Raw genomic sequence first — 20,547 nt, 5'->3', positions numbered from 1 at the left:
TTTTAGTCACGCCTCGCTTTTTAAAAACAAGTCAAACCACGCCTACTCTCAGCTGTCAGCACTCTAACCACGCCCCTCTAACAACCGGAGGCACGTTGAGGGTCTCGATCCCTTCGATAGAACCGCACGACACCCGGGGCGACTCCTCCCTCAGCTGTTTCCCGTTCAAGTCCGTCTCCTGACCCTGCAGCCCCAGCCCTTTCTCCAGACGCCTCAACGTCTTCACAAACCCTGAGTTCAGCTTCACCTGCGGCCTGTTCGCCCTGACGACATTCAAAGCGTCCCTGTACGGCATGTGGAACGTCTGCATCAAATGTTGGATGACGGCTGCCGGGGCGCGAGATTTCCCCATGTAGGAGAAGACGAGCACATGACGCCCCATTTTTCGGGCGCCGTTTATAAAAGCGTTGATCTCCCCGAAGTATTGTTCCAAATTCTCCCATTCGATATCGTCGACGCCGATGTTGAGTTTAGAACGGAAGTGAGTTTTGTTGACGCATGCGCATGGGCAGTCGGATTTTTTATGTGGCGGGACAGAGGACGGGTTCGTGTTTGTCATGTCTATCAAAGAGGAAATCCCGTACTTGCAGAGGAGGGGTTCGTTATAAGCGGCTTCAATGCTGCCTAAAAATAGATAGTCAGTGACGGCAATCATGACGTTGCTGTTTGACGTAAGACTAGAGGCTAAAGACGAAGAGAGAGATTTCGTAGAGCAGTTCCCGTCCGACGAGGCTTTAGCGAGAAGCTGCGGTGAAGGATTCGTTTTGGTGAACGTGTCTGAGTTGCTCTTGACCAGCGCGCGTTTGTTTTTATGCGTCATTTCCGCCGTGAGGAATGAGGAGCGGCTGCCCAGGAGGGCGTGCACCACGTCGTTGTCGTCTGCGCTCTCGGAGGAGTCGTTGGATGCGGTGGTGATGATTGTGGGAGCGCGGTAGGGTATCGGGGGGATTAGCGGCGAGTGCAGGGATTTTCTACGGAATTGCGTGGGGGATTTTCTAATTGGGGGATTCCCCGTGGAGAAAAGTCCAGAGTTCATAACGATAGGGATGTGTTGGATTTTTGTGTCTTCGTTCGTGACTTTGACGTTCTCATGGTCGTGGATGAAGAAAAGGTCATCGGGGGAGGTAATACTGGACGGCGATGGCGCTCGTTTGTCGTTCCTTCTCCAACTCGGGTCAGGGTTCAAGCTGACGCGAGATCTCGCGGGAAAATCCTCCACCGCGTCGCTGCAAAAACTGGGGCAGGAGTTGTGGAGCGAGATTTGCATGACGTCACAGTGGACGGCGAACTCGGAGGAGATGTCCCCGGCGCCGCCTTCGGCTCCGATTTCCGGTGTCGGATTCCGACGCTGCGTCCCGCCCGCGGCCGTTTTCCGTTTGGTTTTCTCTCGTTTTAAGCTGAACATGTCCTGAATGTGGGATCTACTTTTGCTGATCATGTTCTGGAAAAAATCGGTCACCGAATTCTGTCTTCGAATAGTCTTGTGCTGGACGGCCTCCGTAGGTGGGTTAAGAATAGTTTGATCAAACGATTTGTTAAACCAGGATTTGCTTGATCCCAGTTTGAACTTTGACCTGCCGCTTTCACAATTCCGGCTGGTGATTTCCTCATTTTTGCTGTTGATAATATCATTAATGGAATAACGGTCTTCCATAGCTGACGCCAGCGGCGCGGTTCCGTTTATTCCAGTTGCGCGCTGAGCGTTCCTGTTGGCTATTTGCACGAAGTGTTCCTGTGTTGGCGAGTACGTGGGTAGCTCTAGGTCATCCAGTTGACCGGCCTGGTGGAAGCTGTTCTGCACTTGCAGGTCTTGTAGAATGACCATGACAGCTAACGTGAGCACAACACGACTTGGTATCTGGAGAGAGAATTGTATTAATTAATTAATGATTAATTAGAATTTTCCGAAAACTACAAACCGGCATATGATATTAAAGAAAGTGTACTTTCAAGTCTAACAGCCCAGTGGGGAAGATGAAGTAGAGTTAATCTACTAATGCGACCTCGGATTTGAAATGATTTTGTGTTATGCAGTATTTATTAGTTGGTTTTTTTTTCTCCAATTTGAGCCAGGTACCTATAAAGGCTGGGAGGACTCAGTAAAGTGTTAACAAAGTGCGCTCTATTAGCCCGACACACCGCTTCATAAATCATCTTAGAGGTTCAATATTGCATGTGTGGCCGTACAATTGTTAATCTGGGATACTGGGTTCGAATCCCCACCAGACAGTACAAGATAATCAACGAATGGCTTGTGTACTAAGCTGCACTTGGCGCATTAAGATGGAAGGGCGACAACTCCAACTGGCTTCTTATATAGCGTTCACATTTTTTTAAATACAATTTACAACACAGTGTTTTATAAATAATCAAATTTCGAAAATCAATAAAAAGATTAATTTTACTTTTGAAACAAAACTGTTGTTGCTTTGTATTTGAAAACCCAAAAGGCTTTTATTTTTAAATTTAAATTTAATCTTTAAAAACATTACTAAAAAAACTAGGAATCTATCTTTTATTATAAAAATTGCTTATCTAGCCTAATAGGTTGGGTATTACTATTAAGATGGCTTAATTTCATGTCATTACATTTGAATTTTTTAGTAACATAAAAAAAAAATACATTTGAATTTTTTAAATGGTGGTCGAGCTCATTATTGTATATTACACACGCAATTGTTCAACACGCTGAAACAATCTCAAAACTACACGCATCAGTTTTAGATTTTTTTCAAAGAGTTACAAAACACGCTTCGTTTTCCAAATAAACACAAACATTTATGAATCTTTACAATAAACATTACGACGCTACATTCCACTTAGTTAACTATAGTTTTCTTATTTACCTTTACATTAATTATCCTCACAAGAAATTTTTTTAACAGTGATCACAGTTTCTGAACATTCACTCTGGTTACATCAGTCAGACGCTGTACTGTCGAATGAACGTCTGATTTGGTTTAGTTATGAAAACGTCGTTGTCTTTTCTTGTTACTTAACAAATCGATACATTTTATTTTTCACTCGCAATCTACTCGCGTACAGTGACAAGAGTTCGTCACGCGCCCGGGCAAATGTCACACGGCCTCCGATGTCATCACAACTGTCATCGAGCGCGCGGGTTCTGCGCTGCGTGATTACATCCCCTAGAGGGCGAGAGCGGAAGGTACGTCACAGCGCGCGCCAGTCGCGAGCAGCTCTTTATAGCTTGACGCGAGGTAAATAGAGCAGAAATCTCAGCCGCGCTCATTGATCCAATCATTATAATTAGAAACACGCGCGGCTTAAAATAGAACTGTCGCACCGTGACGTCATTTTACCCAAAGCGTCACTGACCGACGTTGCGTTCTCTGACGTAGGTATTACAGCATGGATAATAAAACGTTCCTTTTTTAGAATGCACATCTGTTTAATTAGGATAAGCAGTTAAATGAATAGTTTAACGAAATATAGGCTACAATGCCCGTGTGACATTAGAATAGTTATTTTGGTTTAAATATAAACAAACAAAGAGCATCTGACGTCATTGGAAAAAAAATCAAATTTCAAATTTAGCTTGGCTATACATTTCAATAATTGCTTCACAATTTTAAAACGCCTCTAGCCCTAAAGATATCTGAGCTTGTTCTATTTATAAAACAGTTTCTAAAAATAGATATGTCACCATATTTAGAACAAACGTTTGTTCTTTATTTTGCTTTAGGAATTTGTAACTTTGACAAATTTAGATTCAGCTTTATTTTATTTATTCTTTGTTGTATTGTATTAAGCAGATAAAAATGTTAATTTTTAAGTATGCGTATGATACTATTTGTTTCGTCTGTGTTCAAAATAGTATTTGGAGTTTTTATTATCCTTTGTTTGGATATTTTATTTTTCTGACCCTATATTTGGATATTTTATTTTCGTGAAGCTTTGTTTGGGGATTTTATATTTGTGATCTTTGTGTGTTTCTGGGGGGTGTGAGTGGGGGGGGGGGGGGGTAGCCTATTTTTTGTTACATTTTTGAAATAGTATTTGGAGTTTTTATGATCCTTTGCTTGGATATTTTTTTTAATCTTTCTGTGTGTGTGTGTTTGTGTTGGGAGGCGGGGGGGGATGTAGCCTATTTTTGTAAATTTGTGAGTGGGATTATGGTTCTTGTGTCTTTTAAAGATAGTACTTTTGTGTTCTTGTTATATTGGGTTTGTGTTACTGTGTTATTTTGGTTATTTGTGTGAGTGTTTTGTGTTCTTTATTATTTTTGTGTGTGTGTGTTATTTGTACACTATACTTTCACTTTCACAGTGAACCATCAGATTCGAAAAAGGAATTTTTTTTTTTTACTTATGAGTTATTTGTTCTTTTTTTTTTGTTTTGCTTTTGCATGCTTGGTACGTGGGGTGATGTGACGATCATGACCACGAAAGTAAAGGATCAGCAATATGCCCGGCCGCCTTTACTTTTCCCCAACATGAACAAGGTACCCATATGAGCTGGGTAGACTCATGAGGTTCTACTGACTTGGACCCGGATTCAAACTCGAGACTTTCGGGTTAGCAGCATATCCCTCTACCTCTTAAACCAGGCCGTCCCACGCCACGGCCACTACATAACCCTCAATGATTGACAACGTAACATCAGCAATGCCACCAAACAAACCAAGACAAAACGATACCGGACCTCCAGAATCCCCCAAGATTACGAACAGTGCAACAGACAATTAATTTAGCTGTTTAGTGTATCGATTGATTTCAACAATCCCCTCCCACGATCCAACCTCCCCCCCCCCCCTCACCCCAACCCCCATCTCCTCCTAGACATTGTTCTAAAGTACAATCGACCAGATCAATGTCTAATGCTGCACCCCATCGGTGGTGAGTGTTGACTTTTGTCTCGGTGCTATTAGTCGTGCCATTAGACGCTTTCAATGTCGCCGTCACGCCCACTCTACGTACTCACTCCCCCACAAGCGCACTCCCCCACACATGCCAAATTTAACATGTACACTGAATCACACACACCTTAAAGATAAAAAGCATGCTCACCTATCCCAACACATACTGCCACTCCCAACCACACATATCCCCCCACACATTTTACCACACCCGTACACACATACTCCCTATACACACAAATCTCCACACACATATTGCCACACCCTCAACACATATTCCTTATACACCCATATCCCCCCCACACATTTTACCACACCCGTACACACATACTCCCTATACACACAAATCTCCCCACACATATTGCCACACCCTCCTCACATATTCCCTATACACACATATCCCCCCACACATTTTACCACACCAGTACACACATACTCCCCATACACACAAATCTCCCCCACACATTGCCACACCCTCAACACATATTCTCTATACATACATATTCACCACACATACTGCCACACACACACCCATACATACTCCCTATATATACATATCCACCCCCCACACACACACATTATTATCTACCACTCACAACCCCACCACCACCCACCACCCACCACCGCAGCGACCAATACTACACTGAACCAATCTATTCACGTTTGTGTTCTCTTCGTTAAACTTAATTAAAACATCGACTCTATTCTACCATAAATATACCATTGTATTTTGTTTTAGTGAACTTAGTGAGTTCTTCTCCCCTCCCCCTCCCGAACAGTTGGTAAATTTATTCTTTTATTTTAAAAATATTGCTCTTAATATACAAAGTTATATCGGCGTCGTTAGGGGTCATCCATAAATGACGTCACGCTTTTTTTGACGATTTTACCTCCCCCCTCCCCTCCGTCACACGTCGTCACAAAAAGCCACACCCCCCCCCCTAAAATGACGTCACACCTTAGCCTACAACCCCCCTCAAAATTGCAGTTGAATTTTTTTTTTAAACATCGATTTTTTTCAATAATCTTGTCTGAACTCTGTCAAAATAAAGTATTTTAATCAATTCCTATTACAATTTATTAAAACCGTTTTCTAAAACGCGAAATAACGTCTAAAATTCGTTTTCTAACATTGTTTTTTTTACAATGCAAAAGTGTGATATCGCACCATCTTAACCCCTCCCCCCCCCTCCCCCCCTCCCCCTTATCACACACCGTCACAAAATTACGAACCCCCCCCCCCCTCCCCCCTACGAGTGTGACGTCATTTATGGACGACCCCAAATACAATTTGAAAAGTGACACAATAGGGACAAAACAGGATGGTAACGACATACAAGGGACAAATCAGGATGGTACAGGACCATCATGATGGGAGATCATGACGTTGATGATAATGATGATAACAAAGACGAAGTAGCAGAAGTGGCAGCTGCTAACGAGGCTGGTTTATAGCCACCGTTGATGATGACCCCGGCTGTACAATGCCAACACCGCCTCTAGGACAGTGATGACGTCAAAATCTATTTAAATATTAACCGCGGCAATCAGTCACTGACGTCATGCGCTATTTATAAATCACTGACCAATCGGCGACTTCTCTGCGTCGGACAGGACCAAAATAATTGTACTTTGCTGTTGTCTAGTTGTACAGCTATCCCACAATGCCTATATGTCACTGGTCGTATGGCTAGATCTGGGCTAATTAAGGGCAATGTACCAACAGACGTTTCTCTATGCCATAGCACAGCAAATGTGGGTGAGGTTGGTGCGGGTTGCACTATTGGGCGACAAGGGTGGAGGGGGGGGGGTATCAAATTTAACAGTCTATTTGACAATTAGAATTTTCTTACAATAATCAGTCCTCAAACAACAGTTTTACTCAATTTTTCACGAAAACGAAGGCGAATCCCTGAAATTAACACTAAACATAAACCCTGAGAAAAGGAAAGATAAATGGAAAATTATCATTAGCATAAAAACTAAAACAGACATTAATCATCCATCCATAACTATAGCACTGATTATAAAATATATTGTCAAAAAATTAACGTTGAACCCTGATTAAAAGCTAAAATATAGGATCGTCCACGTGTATAGTATGGCAATATTGATTTACCTCCCATGATAATTCATTAGTAAAATAAATATTGAGCAAGGGACACAATTTATGGTTTCATTTCTTAACTAAAAACAAAATTGCAAACGATTGTGATACGTTGATAATGGTTTAAAAGTTTAAGTCAATACACTGCTTAAAAAATATCTGGTCAATATTTGACTAAAAACAATTATTATTTTTAAATAAATTTAAAAGCTTACTTTTTATCCCATATACACATGCTTTAACTGTCCTTCATTACGCTTTAGTAATATTTTATGCATACCCCTAGAAACATTAATTTGTAAATGTATCATTCTCGTTTTAATTAACATTTTTTTTTTTTGCACAGGTAAAATGCAAAAAAAAAATTATATAATAATTTAAAAAAGATCATTTTTTGCCTTTATAGGCCTTTACATTAACATCATTTTTTTTGCCTTTATACACCTATATATAGACATATTATTTTTTGCCTTTATCCACCTTTATATTAACAGATCATTTTTTGCCTTGATCCACCTTTATCATTTTTTGCCTGTATCCACCTTTATCATTTTTTGCCTGTATCCACCTTTATATTAACAGATCATTTTTGCCTTTATCCACCTTTATATTAACAGATCATTTTTTGCCTTTATCCACCTTTTTTTAAACAGAATACAGATCATTTGCTTGTTTTTGTCCACTTTTATATTAACAGATCATTTGCTTATGTCTTTGTATTTTAATCATCTCCTGTATTTTATGACCATATTAATTGTTGATACAGCCACTCGTCTGTTTCGGAGCATAAAATCAATGTCCGTGAGGTTAAAATGTCAAAAGATATATTTTTTTCCACCTAACGCGCTTGTTTTGCGCACTTTCTGATTTTTGTTTTCAATCTCAAATCGATGAAACGGAAATATTGCGCAAGCGACAAGTTTTCTTCGGCCTCGATTTGAACGTATCAATCAATGTATTTTTAGTTCAATCACCAAGCCTCGACCCGAATAATTACAGTCCAGTGGATCATGAAATGTATAGCCTCGAGAGTAAATGTGGGAACAGATTTAGACTTTTTGCGCAATTTCAAAAACAAATTACCGTTATAAAAAATTTGACGGTTGAGTTGCGTCGTTAAATAATTTAAAAAAACATGGATGAGATGAATTGCCTCAAAACGATGCGGAGATCATAATTTTATAAAGCGACTTAAAAAATTACCTATTCTGTGTTTTGCTACTTTTTTTTTCACTACTTCGTTTCATTAAAACCTTTTGAAAATATCGCAAGGCTATCTTTTATGGGTAGAAATTCTACAAAATCCCAACAAGACTATAGGGTCACTGTGCCTATCCTACCCTAACTACATACACACATATATGAGGACCAGGGTTTCTTTCAGACATTTTTCTCGGGAGAGGGGGGTCGGTTGAAACTTCCGGGGTGCACTTGAAAATTTCCGGGTGGGGTGGGGGCAGTGGCGTCGCTTGATCGGGTGTCACCCGGTCGGCACTTCATGGTCTCACCCCCCACACCAAAGGAAAAAAGTATATATACATTGTGTGTGTGTGTGTGTTTGGGTGTGAATGTATAGTCAAGATGGTCAATGTGTACTTATAAGACTTTTAACTCTAATTTTTTATTCATTAACTGAACTCAAAAGCAGAGGCGTAGCAACCCCATCCCGGCGCCCGGGGACAAACTTTCGATTTGCACCCCCCCTCGAACTTTTCATTTGCACCCAACCCCCCTCAAACTTTCAATTTGGCGCCCCCCCCCCCTTAGGTCGGCGCCCAGGGACATATGTGTCCGTCCCCCCCGCCCCCCCCCCTCGCTACGCCTCTGCGCAAAAGGCATTTTACTTCAATATATTTGGCAAATTTTTTGTCGTGGTGTCACCCCCCCCCCCTAAATAGTGTCACACGAAAACTGTTAAAATATATATGTTAGAAATAAAGTATACTTTTTTCGTCGGGGGTTGACGTGCTGTGAAAAGTGTCCCTTCCCCCACCCCACCCCTTTCCACGCCCACCCTGGCAGAGATTCATGAAAAAAAAACTGAATTAAAGACGAACAGGTATTTCAACATTTGTAATCCAATATAACCCCCTCACTTTCCCACTGACTCATTGCAACATTTCTCATGCATCTGTTTATTCTATCCCATTTTGTAATATAACTATGTAATATTACTTTTTTTATTCTCAATTTGTAAATACCTTGGTAGGCCTACTGTCTTTACTACTAAATTGCTTTTTTTTATGAAAATGTTATTACGTGTTTGTTTGTTTTTAAACAAATGGCCAATGGGGGGGGGGTTAAATAAAGTTATTATATAATCTAAGAGCTGACGTTCTAAAGTAGTGAATGGAGTGAATCCTCTATTTCGATAAACCCATCTTTCTCTCTAATGAAGAGCAAATTTGAATATTGATTAGGTTGTTACTAATCCAGGTAATTTCAGCACTAGCATAAGACAGGTGGTTACTTAATGCAGTGTCCAAGGCAATTCTTCATATTGCCTACCAAGTTTACATCTGTATCTCTTTGTGAGCGAGTGAGTGAAACATATGAAACGGTATATATATAACACAAAACAAAAAAACTACCGGTACTCTGGAAAATGAGAGGGCAGAAAAAAATGATTTCTAAGATACCCACAGTACTGTAAAATGGTAATTTTATTTTGTTGTCGCAATTTTCTTGTTTGACCTACTATTGAGATGAGTATCTTTTATATTATTGTAGATCAGAAATTTAGTGCTGAAGCAGGGGTATATATATATATATATATATATATATATATATATATATATATATATATATATATATATATATATATATATATATATAATATTGGGAGCTCGCTCTAATACTATAGCTCCAACTTCCTACCTCGTGGAAATGTCTTTAAGACAGAAAAATCTTAATGAAAGGCCAATGGAAATGCAAACAAAGCGTCGTAATTTAATAAAGCTATCATCGCATGTATAAAAAAAAATGTTTAACAAAACTAGTAAATGTGTACATACATGTGGAAAATCTGGTCCATGTACACTGGTGTCTTGGTTCTGTAGCTTGACCACAAATGGACACAGGAACTTCAGATAGTGAACTTTAACAAAGCACAGTTATGAATCAACTCCAAATGTATGCCACAATGTGTAGCATATTATCTAACTACACAGTTCAATAAAAGATGTCTTCCTCTTCTCTTGATTGTTGGAATTAAAACGTAAAAAAAAAGGAAACAAAATTCTTGGTAATTGGTTAATTTATTTTTACATAATTAAATTGCGAAATAATAACTCTTAAAAGCCAATCAATAACGCAAATCAATAGCACAAAGCTTCTTATTGTGAAAAAATAATTACAGCTTTCCGAAGAATCGATTCTGATCTAAGTCAGTTTAGTGAAGCAAGGTACGTTGGGTGTAAACTAAAATACATGAATAGACTCCTTATATATAAGAAGACTTCGACACACACCCTCGCTCCCCGTGGCTGAGACAACTAGGACGCCCTGGGGACGGGAAGTTCTGAGGCGAGTACGGCCAGGTTCTGATAAAAATCAATCGCATTCAATCTACAGGAATTCAATCTTTTTTTCTTCTCCCTGCCTCCCTCCCTCCCAGCTGTAGGCTCATATTTCCTCGTTATTGTTCGCGTCCTAACTGCGAAAAACAGAAACGATTGTATCATCCAAACAAAACACTTCAAAACGAGCAGTATAAAAATTATGAGTCTCTTTAGATGTGTTTCACACGCGTGTTCCAAAAAAATTCTAAATTTAGGCGACACCAAATATATCCTGATACGCTGGATGTCTTGATTTAGAGAAATAGCACCACTATAACACGAGAATGCTCCCGATCCGCCATGATCGATAAGACGCCGTTGCCTTGGTAACGAATGATGCGAGGCAGCCGCGAGTCGTTCGCTCGGTGTGGTCGGAATTTATATTGAGAGATCATTTTGACGCTGTTAAAAGTACAGGATTTAATAATATTTTTTTCTAAATGTCAATTTCAATAATGCATTGTTATCTTTTTTTTTTCTAACGAGATTAGGCCACCGAACCAAACCAATTCAAGATGGCGGTTATTTTGTTTTTCGTTTTCACACACGAAACAAAAAAACTCTCCAACCCTATGCCGATCTGTTATCATCTGTTTGCCTTCGTTACAGAGATTGTTTGACAGAGCTATTTATACACTAAGTGAATATTGGAGACACTAAATGGAATTTGCTTGACATAGATTAGCCAATTCTAAATTAGTAGGGAAAATGTCTATTTGATTTCTAGGGAGATTTTAGTGTATTGGGTGCATGCGTGAGTTTGTATGTTTAGCAATGTTATAAGTCTCTGTCTTTGATTGCATTCATATTTTTATTATATGAAATTAAATGGAAGAATCAGATTATGTCACGCTAACATAATATGCAAGTAAAGTTCCTCAGTAGATCTAGCGATCAATGGGACAGATGAAGTAGAGTTCATATCTATCTATATATATAATTCTCTTCATGGGGACCATAGAAGACACCATGCAGCTTAGCCACGACCCTCATCCCCACCTGTCAGGTGAGCTGTGGTTCACCCCGAATGTTTAAAATAGTAGAGCCGGTTCGGTTCGAATAAGTGGCGGCTATTAGGGGCAGATAATTTAATTTTTAGACGATTTGAAACTAAGGGGAGATAAGTTCTGCTTGATATTTTCATTGTCGTCTGTGAATGGCTGCTTTCGCTGGGCGGGATGGGGTGGGGGTGGGGGCGAGGCAGGGCGGTGGGGTAGTGTCGAATTCACAAATTATGAACTGTTGATAAGTAGAAAATAAAACAACTAGATAGAGGCGTATGCTACGTCGCTGGTCAGCTCGTATTTCTTAATCTCGGCAACGTAAGTCAGTTACCCATCAGAGTTGGGGTTGATCCAGGGACGTTTAACACTCACATGTCCGAATTGAGATTCAAACTAGAGACTTTCTGGCCAGCATCCAAACATTCTACCATTCGGTCTTGCCATTTACTAAAAGCACTCAGTCTTTTGCCTCCTAAGCATTAGTGAAATTTTAACAGTGACTTCCTTTTAGGTTTAGCTCTCCAGAGTTCTCTGTCCTGCTGGAGTATGCGCCGCCAACCAGAGTTCTCTGTCCTGCTGGAGTATGGGCTACCAACTAAAGCTCTCCAGAGTTCTCTGTCATGCTGGAGTATGGGCCACCAACTACAGCTCTCCAGAGTTCTCTGTCCTGCTGGAGTATGGGCCACCAACTACAGCTCTCCAGAGTTCTCTGTCCTGCTGGAGTATGGGCCACCAACTACAGCTCTCCAGAGTTCTCTGTCCTGCTGGAGTATGGGCCGCCAACTACAGCTCTCCAGAGTTCTCTGTCCTGCTGGAGTATGGGCTACCAACTACAGCTCTCCAGAGTTCTCTGTCCTGCTGGGGTATGGGCCGCCAACTACAGCTCTCCAGAGTTCTCTGTCCTGCTGGAGTATGGGCCGCCAACTACAGCTCTCCAGAGTTCTCTGTCCTGCTGGAGTATGGGCCGCCAACTACAGCTCTCCAGAGTTCTCTGTCCTGCTGGAGTATGCGCCGCCAACCAGAGTTCTCTGTCCTGCTGGAGTATGGACCGCCAACCAGAGTTTTCTGTCCTGCTGGAGTATGGGCCGCCAACTACAGCTCTCCAGAGTTCTCTGTCCTGCTGGAGTATGGGCCGCCAACTACAGTTCTCCAGAGTTCTCTGTCCTGCTGGAGTATGGGCCGCCAACTACAGCTCTCCAGAGTTCTCTGTCCTGCTGGAGTATGGGCCACCAACTACAGCTCTCCAGAGTTCTCTGTCCTGCTGGAGTATGGGCTACCAACTACAGCTCTCCAGAGTTCTCTGTCCTGCTGGAGTATGGGCCGCCAACTACAGCTCTCCAGAGTTCTCTGTCCTGCTGGAGTATGGGCTACCAACTACAGCTCTCCAGAGTTCTCTGTCCTGCTGGAGTATGGGCTACCAACTACAGCTCTCCAGAGTTCTCTGTCCTGCTGGAGTATGGGCTACCAACTACAGCTCTCCAGAGTTCTCTGTCCTGCTGGAGTATGCGCCACCAACTACAGCTCTCTTCTCTGTCCTTCTGGAGTATGGGCTACCAACTACAGCTCTCCAGAGTTCTCTGTCCTGCTGGAGTATGGGCTACCAACTACAGCTGTCCCGAGTTCTCTGTCCTGCTGGAGTATGGGCTACCAACTACAGCTCTCCAGAGTTCTCTGTCCTGCTGGAGTATGGGCCGCCAACTACATCTCTCCAGAGTTCTCTGTCCTGCTGGAGTATGGGACGCCAACTACAGAAAACGTTGGCACTACTACTTTTGACGAATTGGAGAAACTCTCGGCTGTACAGTCTCGTTGGCTATATTTATCAATAGTTACAGAAACTATTCAAAGCACTTAATTGTCTACGTTTTGTTGTGCGGTTCATAGCAAGCTTTTTAAACCGTTTTTTTTTCATCACAACTCGAAGTCAAAACATACTGTGGCGTGAAAACAAAACTAGAAAAATCCCAAAAATATTTTAACTGTTTACCTCTATCCATACCCATCGTTAAACATTGTCACACACAAAATTGACATCACACTTCATCCTATTATCTCCACACCCACCCACCTCCCACTCCAATGTTGCAGTTTATCGTTTTATAACAGCTTTTTTTTTTTTGTCTAAAATATATAGGATTAGTTAGCTCTGTAAACTTTGAGTGCCCTTATCATTTTCTATTACAATCTACAAAAACTATATTTTTAAATCGCGAAATAGCGAAAATGCAAGAGTGTGACGTTACACTTTTTGAACCCCACCCTATACCCTCGTCGCACTTCGGAGCAACGGGTCATCCATAAATGATGTCACGCTTTTTTGGACAATTTTACCTCCCCCCTCCTCTCCGTCACTGGTCGTCACAATAAACTAGACCCCCCCCCTAAAATGACGACACACCTCAGCATACACCCCCCCCCCCCCCCCCTCAAAATTGCAGTTGAATTTTTCTTGAAACGTTGATATTTTTCCAAAATCTTGTCTGAAGTATTTTAATCAATTTCTATAACAATTTATTAAAACAGTTTTCTAAAACGCCAAATAACGGCTAAAATTCGTTTTCTAACATTGTTTTTTTACAAAGCAAAAGTGTGACGTCAGCTATTTGAACCCCCTCCCCCTCATCACACACCGTCACAAAATTACGCCCCCCCCCCCCCTCTTTTTACGAGTGTGACGTCATAATGGAGGACCTCATTACCCCAAAGCTGACTTTTTAAAATACCTCTATTTCTTCTTCCTCCCCTCCCATTTACTGGATTTAGAATCTAATGTAAGTAGAATCTAGATCTAGATCTAGTAGTAGTAGCGTTTTTGTTTTTATGTACGGGATTTGTGTTTTACTTTTTGTCAAAAAAAAAACTGTCAAATTACTTGAAACCTTTTGTAATGTATTTCCATTTTTGTACTGCTAGACCACACCAAGGGAAACCACTCTCATGTTTGTGATTGAAGCATTGACTTTCAATGCACAGATTCTGACTTTCAGAACGTAAATTTCTGAGTTTGATGAGATTGTACTTGTAATATTTGACATTTATACTTACAATGTCAGAATGCGTTCACTGTAAGGGTATATAGACTAGATCAAGACATTTCAGATAATTTCTAGGGGGAAAATTATTTTATATTAAAATGGGCGTTGTAGGTTCTAAAATAACGCGAACTTTGAGAAGATTTAACATTGAAAGTCGCACAGAAAAGCTCATCGAAAAACACCAGAGAGTTGCTGATCCTGCCCCAAAACACCCAACAACAGTGAAAGTATTGTCTCGTTTAAAAGAAGGTAGATCTAGATCTAATTGTATTTTACTTAGGCCTAGCTATAATAATAAGGTAATCTATCGTTTTGGGTACGTAAAATCGTCCGCGGCTATTAATGAACGAACACGTTACCTCGTTGTCAAGGCTGTAATAGAAGTATATTGTGGTATGTTTGTGTCAAATATTATAGATAATTGAATAATAAACCTAAATCAATGGCTAAATATATCAATATAGGCCAGAAATTAACTTTAAACAGCAGTGTCTGCAAGCAAGATTTGATAAACAGCAGCCATTTGTAAAATAGAGTGACTTCCCCCTGAATCTTGCGCTATAAGTCTATAAAAATAAAACTTTAACAAGATGGCTGCTATAGTAAATGAGCATGGTTGCATCTGTTGGAAACATCGCTGGTGTTCACTTATTACTGAAAAGTTTTAATTCAATTGTTTTAAAACAGGTACATAAATGAAACAAGGACACATTTTTGTATTTTTCAAAACATAAATCCTCCTCAAAATGTGAAATAATTATTAAAGTGTAAGGAGTCACCTGTTTTTCACATTACAAGTCGCGTGCGATTTTACATACCTAAAACGATAGATTACCAATAATAATAATTATTACGAGCCGACCCGCTGCGTATCATACGCCGCTATTTAGTTGTTTTATTTTCTACTTTTCAGTAATTCATAATTTGTGAATTCGACAGTACCAATGCTGCCACTGAAAATATTTGCTTTAAAACACTAACCCCCCCCCCCCCCCCAACCCTTACCCTACACCCCCCCCCCCTTGAAAGCAGCCTCCTCTTAGTTACCTCCTGTAAGTTTAAAATCATTTCAAACTATATTATCTGCCCCTAATAGCCGTCAACAAACCTGGCTCTACGATTTGTAAACATTTAGAGTGAACCACAGCTCACCAGATCATAAGGGGGTGGGGTGGGGGTGGTAGTGATAGTGATAGAGAAGAAGAGAGGGGACTGCAAAGGCGCACTTGCAGCTTGTTTTCTAACGTCTCCCAGAAGAGAATTATATATATAGATATTACATACACTATACACTATAGTTAACTACACTATTACTTAGATTTTAATTTAAAAAAAAAAATTTATGTTGAAATTTAAAGTTAGTTAGTAGGCTAGATACTAGAAGTAGATATTATTAGATATCTAATTATCTAGATTAGTTACGTCAAGTAGAAAATCTAGTTAACTAATAAATTACTAATAATAGTAACAGTCTGCTGGCTTTTAGGTTTACGGCTTAGACTCTCTAACTCTACCCCACTCTAGGTTTAAGTGATATCATAAAGTATTATATAATATAATTATCTTAGGTAGTGGGTCTAGCTGTAGAGAGCTGGACTGCTAACCCGTAAGTCTCGAGTTCGAATCCGGGTTCAAGTCAGTTGAACGTCCCTGAGTCCACTCAACTCTGATGGGTACCTAACTCACGTTAGGGAAAGTAAAGGCGGCTGGGCATAGTGCTGACCACACTATCTCTTCATATGCCGAGGTCACAGAAACAAGTGAACTCTACTTCACTTGGCCCATAGACCGTCAGGTTTGAAAGGGAAACATTTATCTTAGGTGGGCCTATTAGATTAGACCCAAGCCAAGAGACTAAAAGTGAACAATCTAGCTGCAAGAACTAGATCCACTAGTTAACTTGATATGTCTAGATCCATCATTTACCTTATTTTTAACTCGAACTAGTTACTATTTATAAGGGCCTATAAGTATAAATATAGGCCTAATTAATAGCTGATTCTAGCCGGAAAAAGATATGCTTGCGCAATGGAGAGAAACTACGACTTTCCTTCACGGCGATGCTTTCAATGGTACTGCGCATGCGTGTGTTCACAACCGCAGAACCCTAGCCCTAATCCTAGCCCTAACCATAGCTCAGCTATTAAGGTCACTGCACATGCACAGAACTATCTTTTACCGACCAAGTGGAGACGCTAGGGCGAAAAAAAAATTTCTGAGTAGTACTTGGTTATTAATATTAGGTCTATAGTTTTTATAGGGGCCTAATAAATTTATAGGGATTAAATTATACTCTTATAGTAGGCCTATATAATATATACTTGAAATGATTAGCCTAATAATAAACAGTCTAAAACAAAACTTGTCTAGTGTTTTTGTTGTTAAAAATAGACTGACTTTTACAGTGCAAAAATAATTTTTGCAATGACAGAGGTAAAGATTGTACTAAAATTATACTAACTAGGCCTATAATTTCTATTCATGTAAATGCTAATATGCTTTTGCTATCAAATTATTAATAATTTTAAAAAATAGTTAATGTTTATATGCCTACTGCTATTAAGTTATTAATAATAAAAAATAGTAAGCCTAACTCTATGGTAATTTTTTTTCAGAACACCCTGAATACCTCGAAGCACAATTTATTAAACATGAAAAACTGAATGAAAATCTCAAACAAATATATGTGCAGTCTAAAGGGGCACTTCCTCAGGTAATTTGATATGTTTCTATTTAATTTGCAACTTTAAATAAACCGGGAGTGATCTCCCCTAAACTTTCTCGAATATTCTTATATAAAATAACAGGGGATGGGAACTCGGGCTATAGACATGATTTTTAATCCAATTTTAAATACTTAAAGTTTTAAAAATAAAATAAAATCTCGTAGACAAATTAATTGCACACCAAGTGAACGCGAAATAAAAAAGCGCATAATAGTGCGCAATATTATTATAACTTTTAAAATTTACATTAGTTTTTTGAGAAATCGGAAGTAGGGTAAAGTACTACTTCCAGTCAACGGAAATGACTCAAAATTTAATAGAAGGTAGAGAATTAGATCTTTTACTTACGTATGAAATTTCATTTATCTATCTGAAATAGTACTCAAGTTATAGGCTTTTGAAAAATTCAAAGTAGAAAAAGTACCACTTCCGGTTGTCGGAAATCGCTCAAAAGTTGATACGGATCTACGATTTTGATTAAATACTTATATATGAAATTTCATCAACCTAGCTGTAACGGTACTCAAGTTATCGTGTTTACACACGGACACACACACACACAGACACACACACAGACACACAGACATACGGACAAGATTGCAAAATTATGTTTTTCCGTATCAGTGAGATGCAAAACGTCGAGATTTGCAAAAATCTCGATTTTTTTTTTTTGCACGATTACAAGACTTTCTCTATACTTCGTATATACGAGAAAGTAAAAAGAGACCATATAAACAAATGGAAATTGTGTCCATGCTAATACATGTCATTCAAAAAATCATGTCACACACATGGTCAGTGGGATGTTAGAAGTGGAGGGAGGGATGGTTAAAATCTACTTTAAAAGTTGGACCTCATTTATGGACACAAATTCCACCCAAACAATTTAAATTATTTCCAGGATTTTTCAGGTTGTAATTAAAACTTCAGGAAATAAAACCAATTAAGTTTAAAATCACTTGGGCTCTGATAAACTATTGGAAATAAATTATAATCCAGTTTACTATTAATACTTTCAATAATGACATTACATTCATCTCTTAATAACCGCGCCCCCCCCCCCCCTACCCTTTTGTTGTAATTGAGGTTTTTTTTTCACCTAGAAGTAATCAGTTTAAAGAAAATATATTGAAATTAAATGTTTAGGGGACGGAGTGGTCTAGCGGTAGAGAGCTGGACTCAGGACTGCTAACCCGTTAGTCTCGAGTTCGAATCCAGGTTCAAGTCAGTAGTCCACCCAACTCTGATGGGTACCTAACTCACGTTAGGGAAAGTAAAGGCGGCTGGGCATAGTGCTGACCACACTATCTCTTCATATGCCGAGGTCACAGAAACAAGTGAACTCAATTTCACTTGCCCCATAGACCGTCAGGTTTGAAAGGGAAACTTCACTTTTTTTTAACAGCTGTTGAATATAGACATTTGCTTTGTCATGAGGCTGTCACATTCATAGGCCTCACATTCACAGTTCATCACGACCAAGAGAAGCTGAATTATGAAATCTGGGTAATAGAGGCTGTTGCAAAGTTTGCAGGAAAATGGAACCATTTTTTAGTGGGAAATTTCCCATCAGATGGCAAAGTGTTATAATATTCTGATTCTGAAAAAAGTCACAATAGTTGATGTGGATTGATTTTTTAGCTTAAGTAAGCTGTTTATTGTGTAATCCAAAATACAGAAATCCTTACTTACATCTCTGCAGTTAACTGGCACCCCAAATTTCAAATTTACATCTAGTTATAAGAGAGCCTAAAAAACCTAAGAGTATTAGACTTGGATCTTTACATTTTTGCTAACATATCAGATTTGTACCCAACATTTCAGAAAAATGAAATGTGGCTAGGTATTGTCAATGCCAAACAATGCATGGCCATGACTGTTTATGTAAAGTTTGAAAATAGTTTTAATCCATGTTGAAGTTTAAGTGTTAAAATGAAATAGAGATTGCAGTAAGTAAATAGTTTTGTTATGAGTAGAAAGACGAGTATTTATGCTAATTAATAGTCTTACTTAAATATTTATTGAAGTATTCCAACAATCCTTGTTTACCATACAAGGTGCAGTATTCTTATTATGTTGGTCAACTAAATGTTTAAATTATCTATATTTACCTGTACATTTTCAACTGTACATTTTTCTTTTTTTTATATGTAAGCAGTACACAAATCCATGATAAAAATAAATTGGTGCTTTCCAGCAGAAAATGATTATAGCAGTTTGGTACTTTAGTTAGCATTTTTGATAATGACCTAGACTTAAACATAGCAATAACACTGAAACTACTGAAAGAAAAATATTTTTTTTCTATTTTAGGGCTTTACAAGAAAATAATAACTTGAGTTTTAAAGATGAACAGAGTATGCAAAAAAAAAATCTTATTTATTTATTTTACAGATTTCAGCTGATAAACCCTTACCACAACAAAGAGGTATGGCAGAAGAGACAGAACTTGGTGCCATGGAAACTAAGTATGTTGTTCGTGAAGGCCGAGTTAATCTCAAGAATGTCTTAAGCTTTTTGAATAGCCACCAGTTAAATCCGAAGGAAGTGACAGCAGAGAAAATTGCCCAGGAAATGAAACTAGATCAAACTCAGGTAGAAAATGTGCTTAAATATTTTAGGATTTTTCACTTGCACATACCCAAAGAAATGTTTGAGAAAAATCGCAAATTTGAGAAGCTGTATAAGCAACAAATAGCTGCAGCTGAGAAAAATCCTTTGAGTTTTCGGTTACCAGGTGACATGCTGAGAGACTCACTAAAATTGGGACAAAATGACTCAAAATTGAAAGAAGTAAAGAGTGAAAATTTGGATCTTCCTAAAACTTGAGCATGTATAACATAGAATGTTGTTTAAGTGCTATTAACAAACTGGAAATTCTCATGTTTATGTTAAATATATTTATTTACTAAAATACTGTTAAAGAATTGGTGAATTGTCACATTACTTGGCTATTAATATATTTAAATGGTAGGAATTGAAACAAGAATAAATAACAAACAAAAATGTAGATTTTTTTGCTAATTTATTAAAAGATAACTTCAGAATGATAGTTTTTTCCTGCTTTATAATTTCTTGTAAAACAAAAGGTTATTGGAAAGTTTTTCTGATTTACTTAGACTTATTCACATATGTACAGTTTTCATTTTACTGCTTACTAGGATCTAAATCATTGTGCTAAGGTTCGTCATTTTTTTTGTACTTGTTTAGTATCAATACTATCAACCTTAATAAAGCAC

At 38.9% G+C, this 20,547-nt stretch overlaps 2 protein-coding genes across 2 annotated transcripts; one reads left to right on the top strand and one right to left on the bottom strand.

Moving 5' to 3' along the window:
* Positions 1 to 55: 55 nt before the first annotated feature.
* LOC131955120 (uncharacterized) lies at positions 56 to 10,109 on the bottom strand. The gene is made up of 2 exons (XM_059319095.1): positions 9,998 to 10,109; positions 56 to 1,858 (listed from the first exon to the last, which is right to left on the bottom strand). The coding sequence occupies exon 2, from the start codon at positions 1,823 to 1,825 to the stop codon at positions 56 to 58; it is 1,770 nt and encodes a 589-aa protein (XP_059175078.1). The 5' UTR covers positions 1,826 to 1,858; positions 9,998 to 10,109.
* A 4,365-nt stretch (positions 10,110 to 14,474) lies between these two features.
* LOC131955097 (NADH dehydrogenase [ubiquinone] 1 alpha subcomplex assembly factor 4) lies at positions 14,475 to 20,546 on the top strand. Its single transcript, XM_059319070.1, has 3 exons — positions 14,475 to 14,831; positions 17,198 to 17,295; positions 19,703 to 20,546. The coding sequence occupies exons 1-3, from the start codon at positions 14,681 to 14,683 to the stop codon at positions 20,135 to 20,137; spliced, it is 684 nt and encodes a 227-aa protein (XP_059175053.1). The 5' UTR covers positions 14,475 to 14,680; the 3' UTR covers positions 20,138 to 20,546.
* The last annotated feature ends 1 nt before the right edge of the window (position 20,547 follows it).

This window comes from Physella acuta, unplaced genomic scaffold (genome assembly GCF_028476545.2).
Source record: "Physella acuta isolate Inbredline_101_S28 unplaced genomic scaffold, ASM2847654v3 ptg001055l, whole genome shotgun sequence".
NCBI lineage: Eukaryota > Metazoa > Mollusca > Gastropoda > Physidae > Physella > Physella acuta.
This window is presented reverse-complemented; position numbering and strand designations above follow the sequence as displayed.

Coding starts and splice junctions, on each gene's coding strand:
- LOC131955120 (XM_059319095.1), bottom strand. CDS start 1,825: ATGGTCATTCTACAAGACCTGCAAGTGCAGAACAGCTTCCACCAGGCC.
- LOC131955097 (XM_059319070.1), top strand. CDS start 14,681: ATGGGCGTTGTAGGTTCTAAAATAACGCGAACTTTGAGAAGATTTAAC. Junction 14,832..17,197: donor ATTGTCTCGTTTAAAAGAAG/GTAGATCTAGAT, acceptor ATTTTTTTTCAG/AACACCCTGAATACCTCGAA. Junction 17,296..19,702: donor CTAAAGGGGCACTTCCTCAG/GTAATTTGATAT, acceptor TTTATTTTACAG/ATTTCAGCTGATAAACCCTT.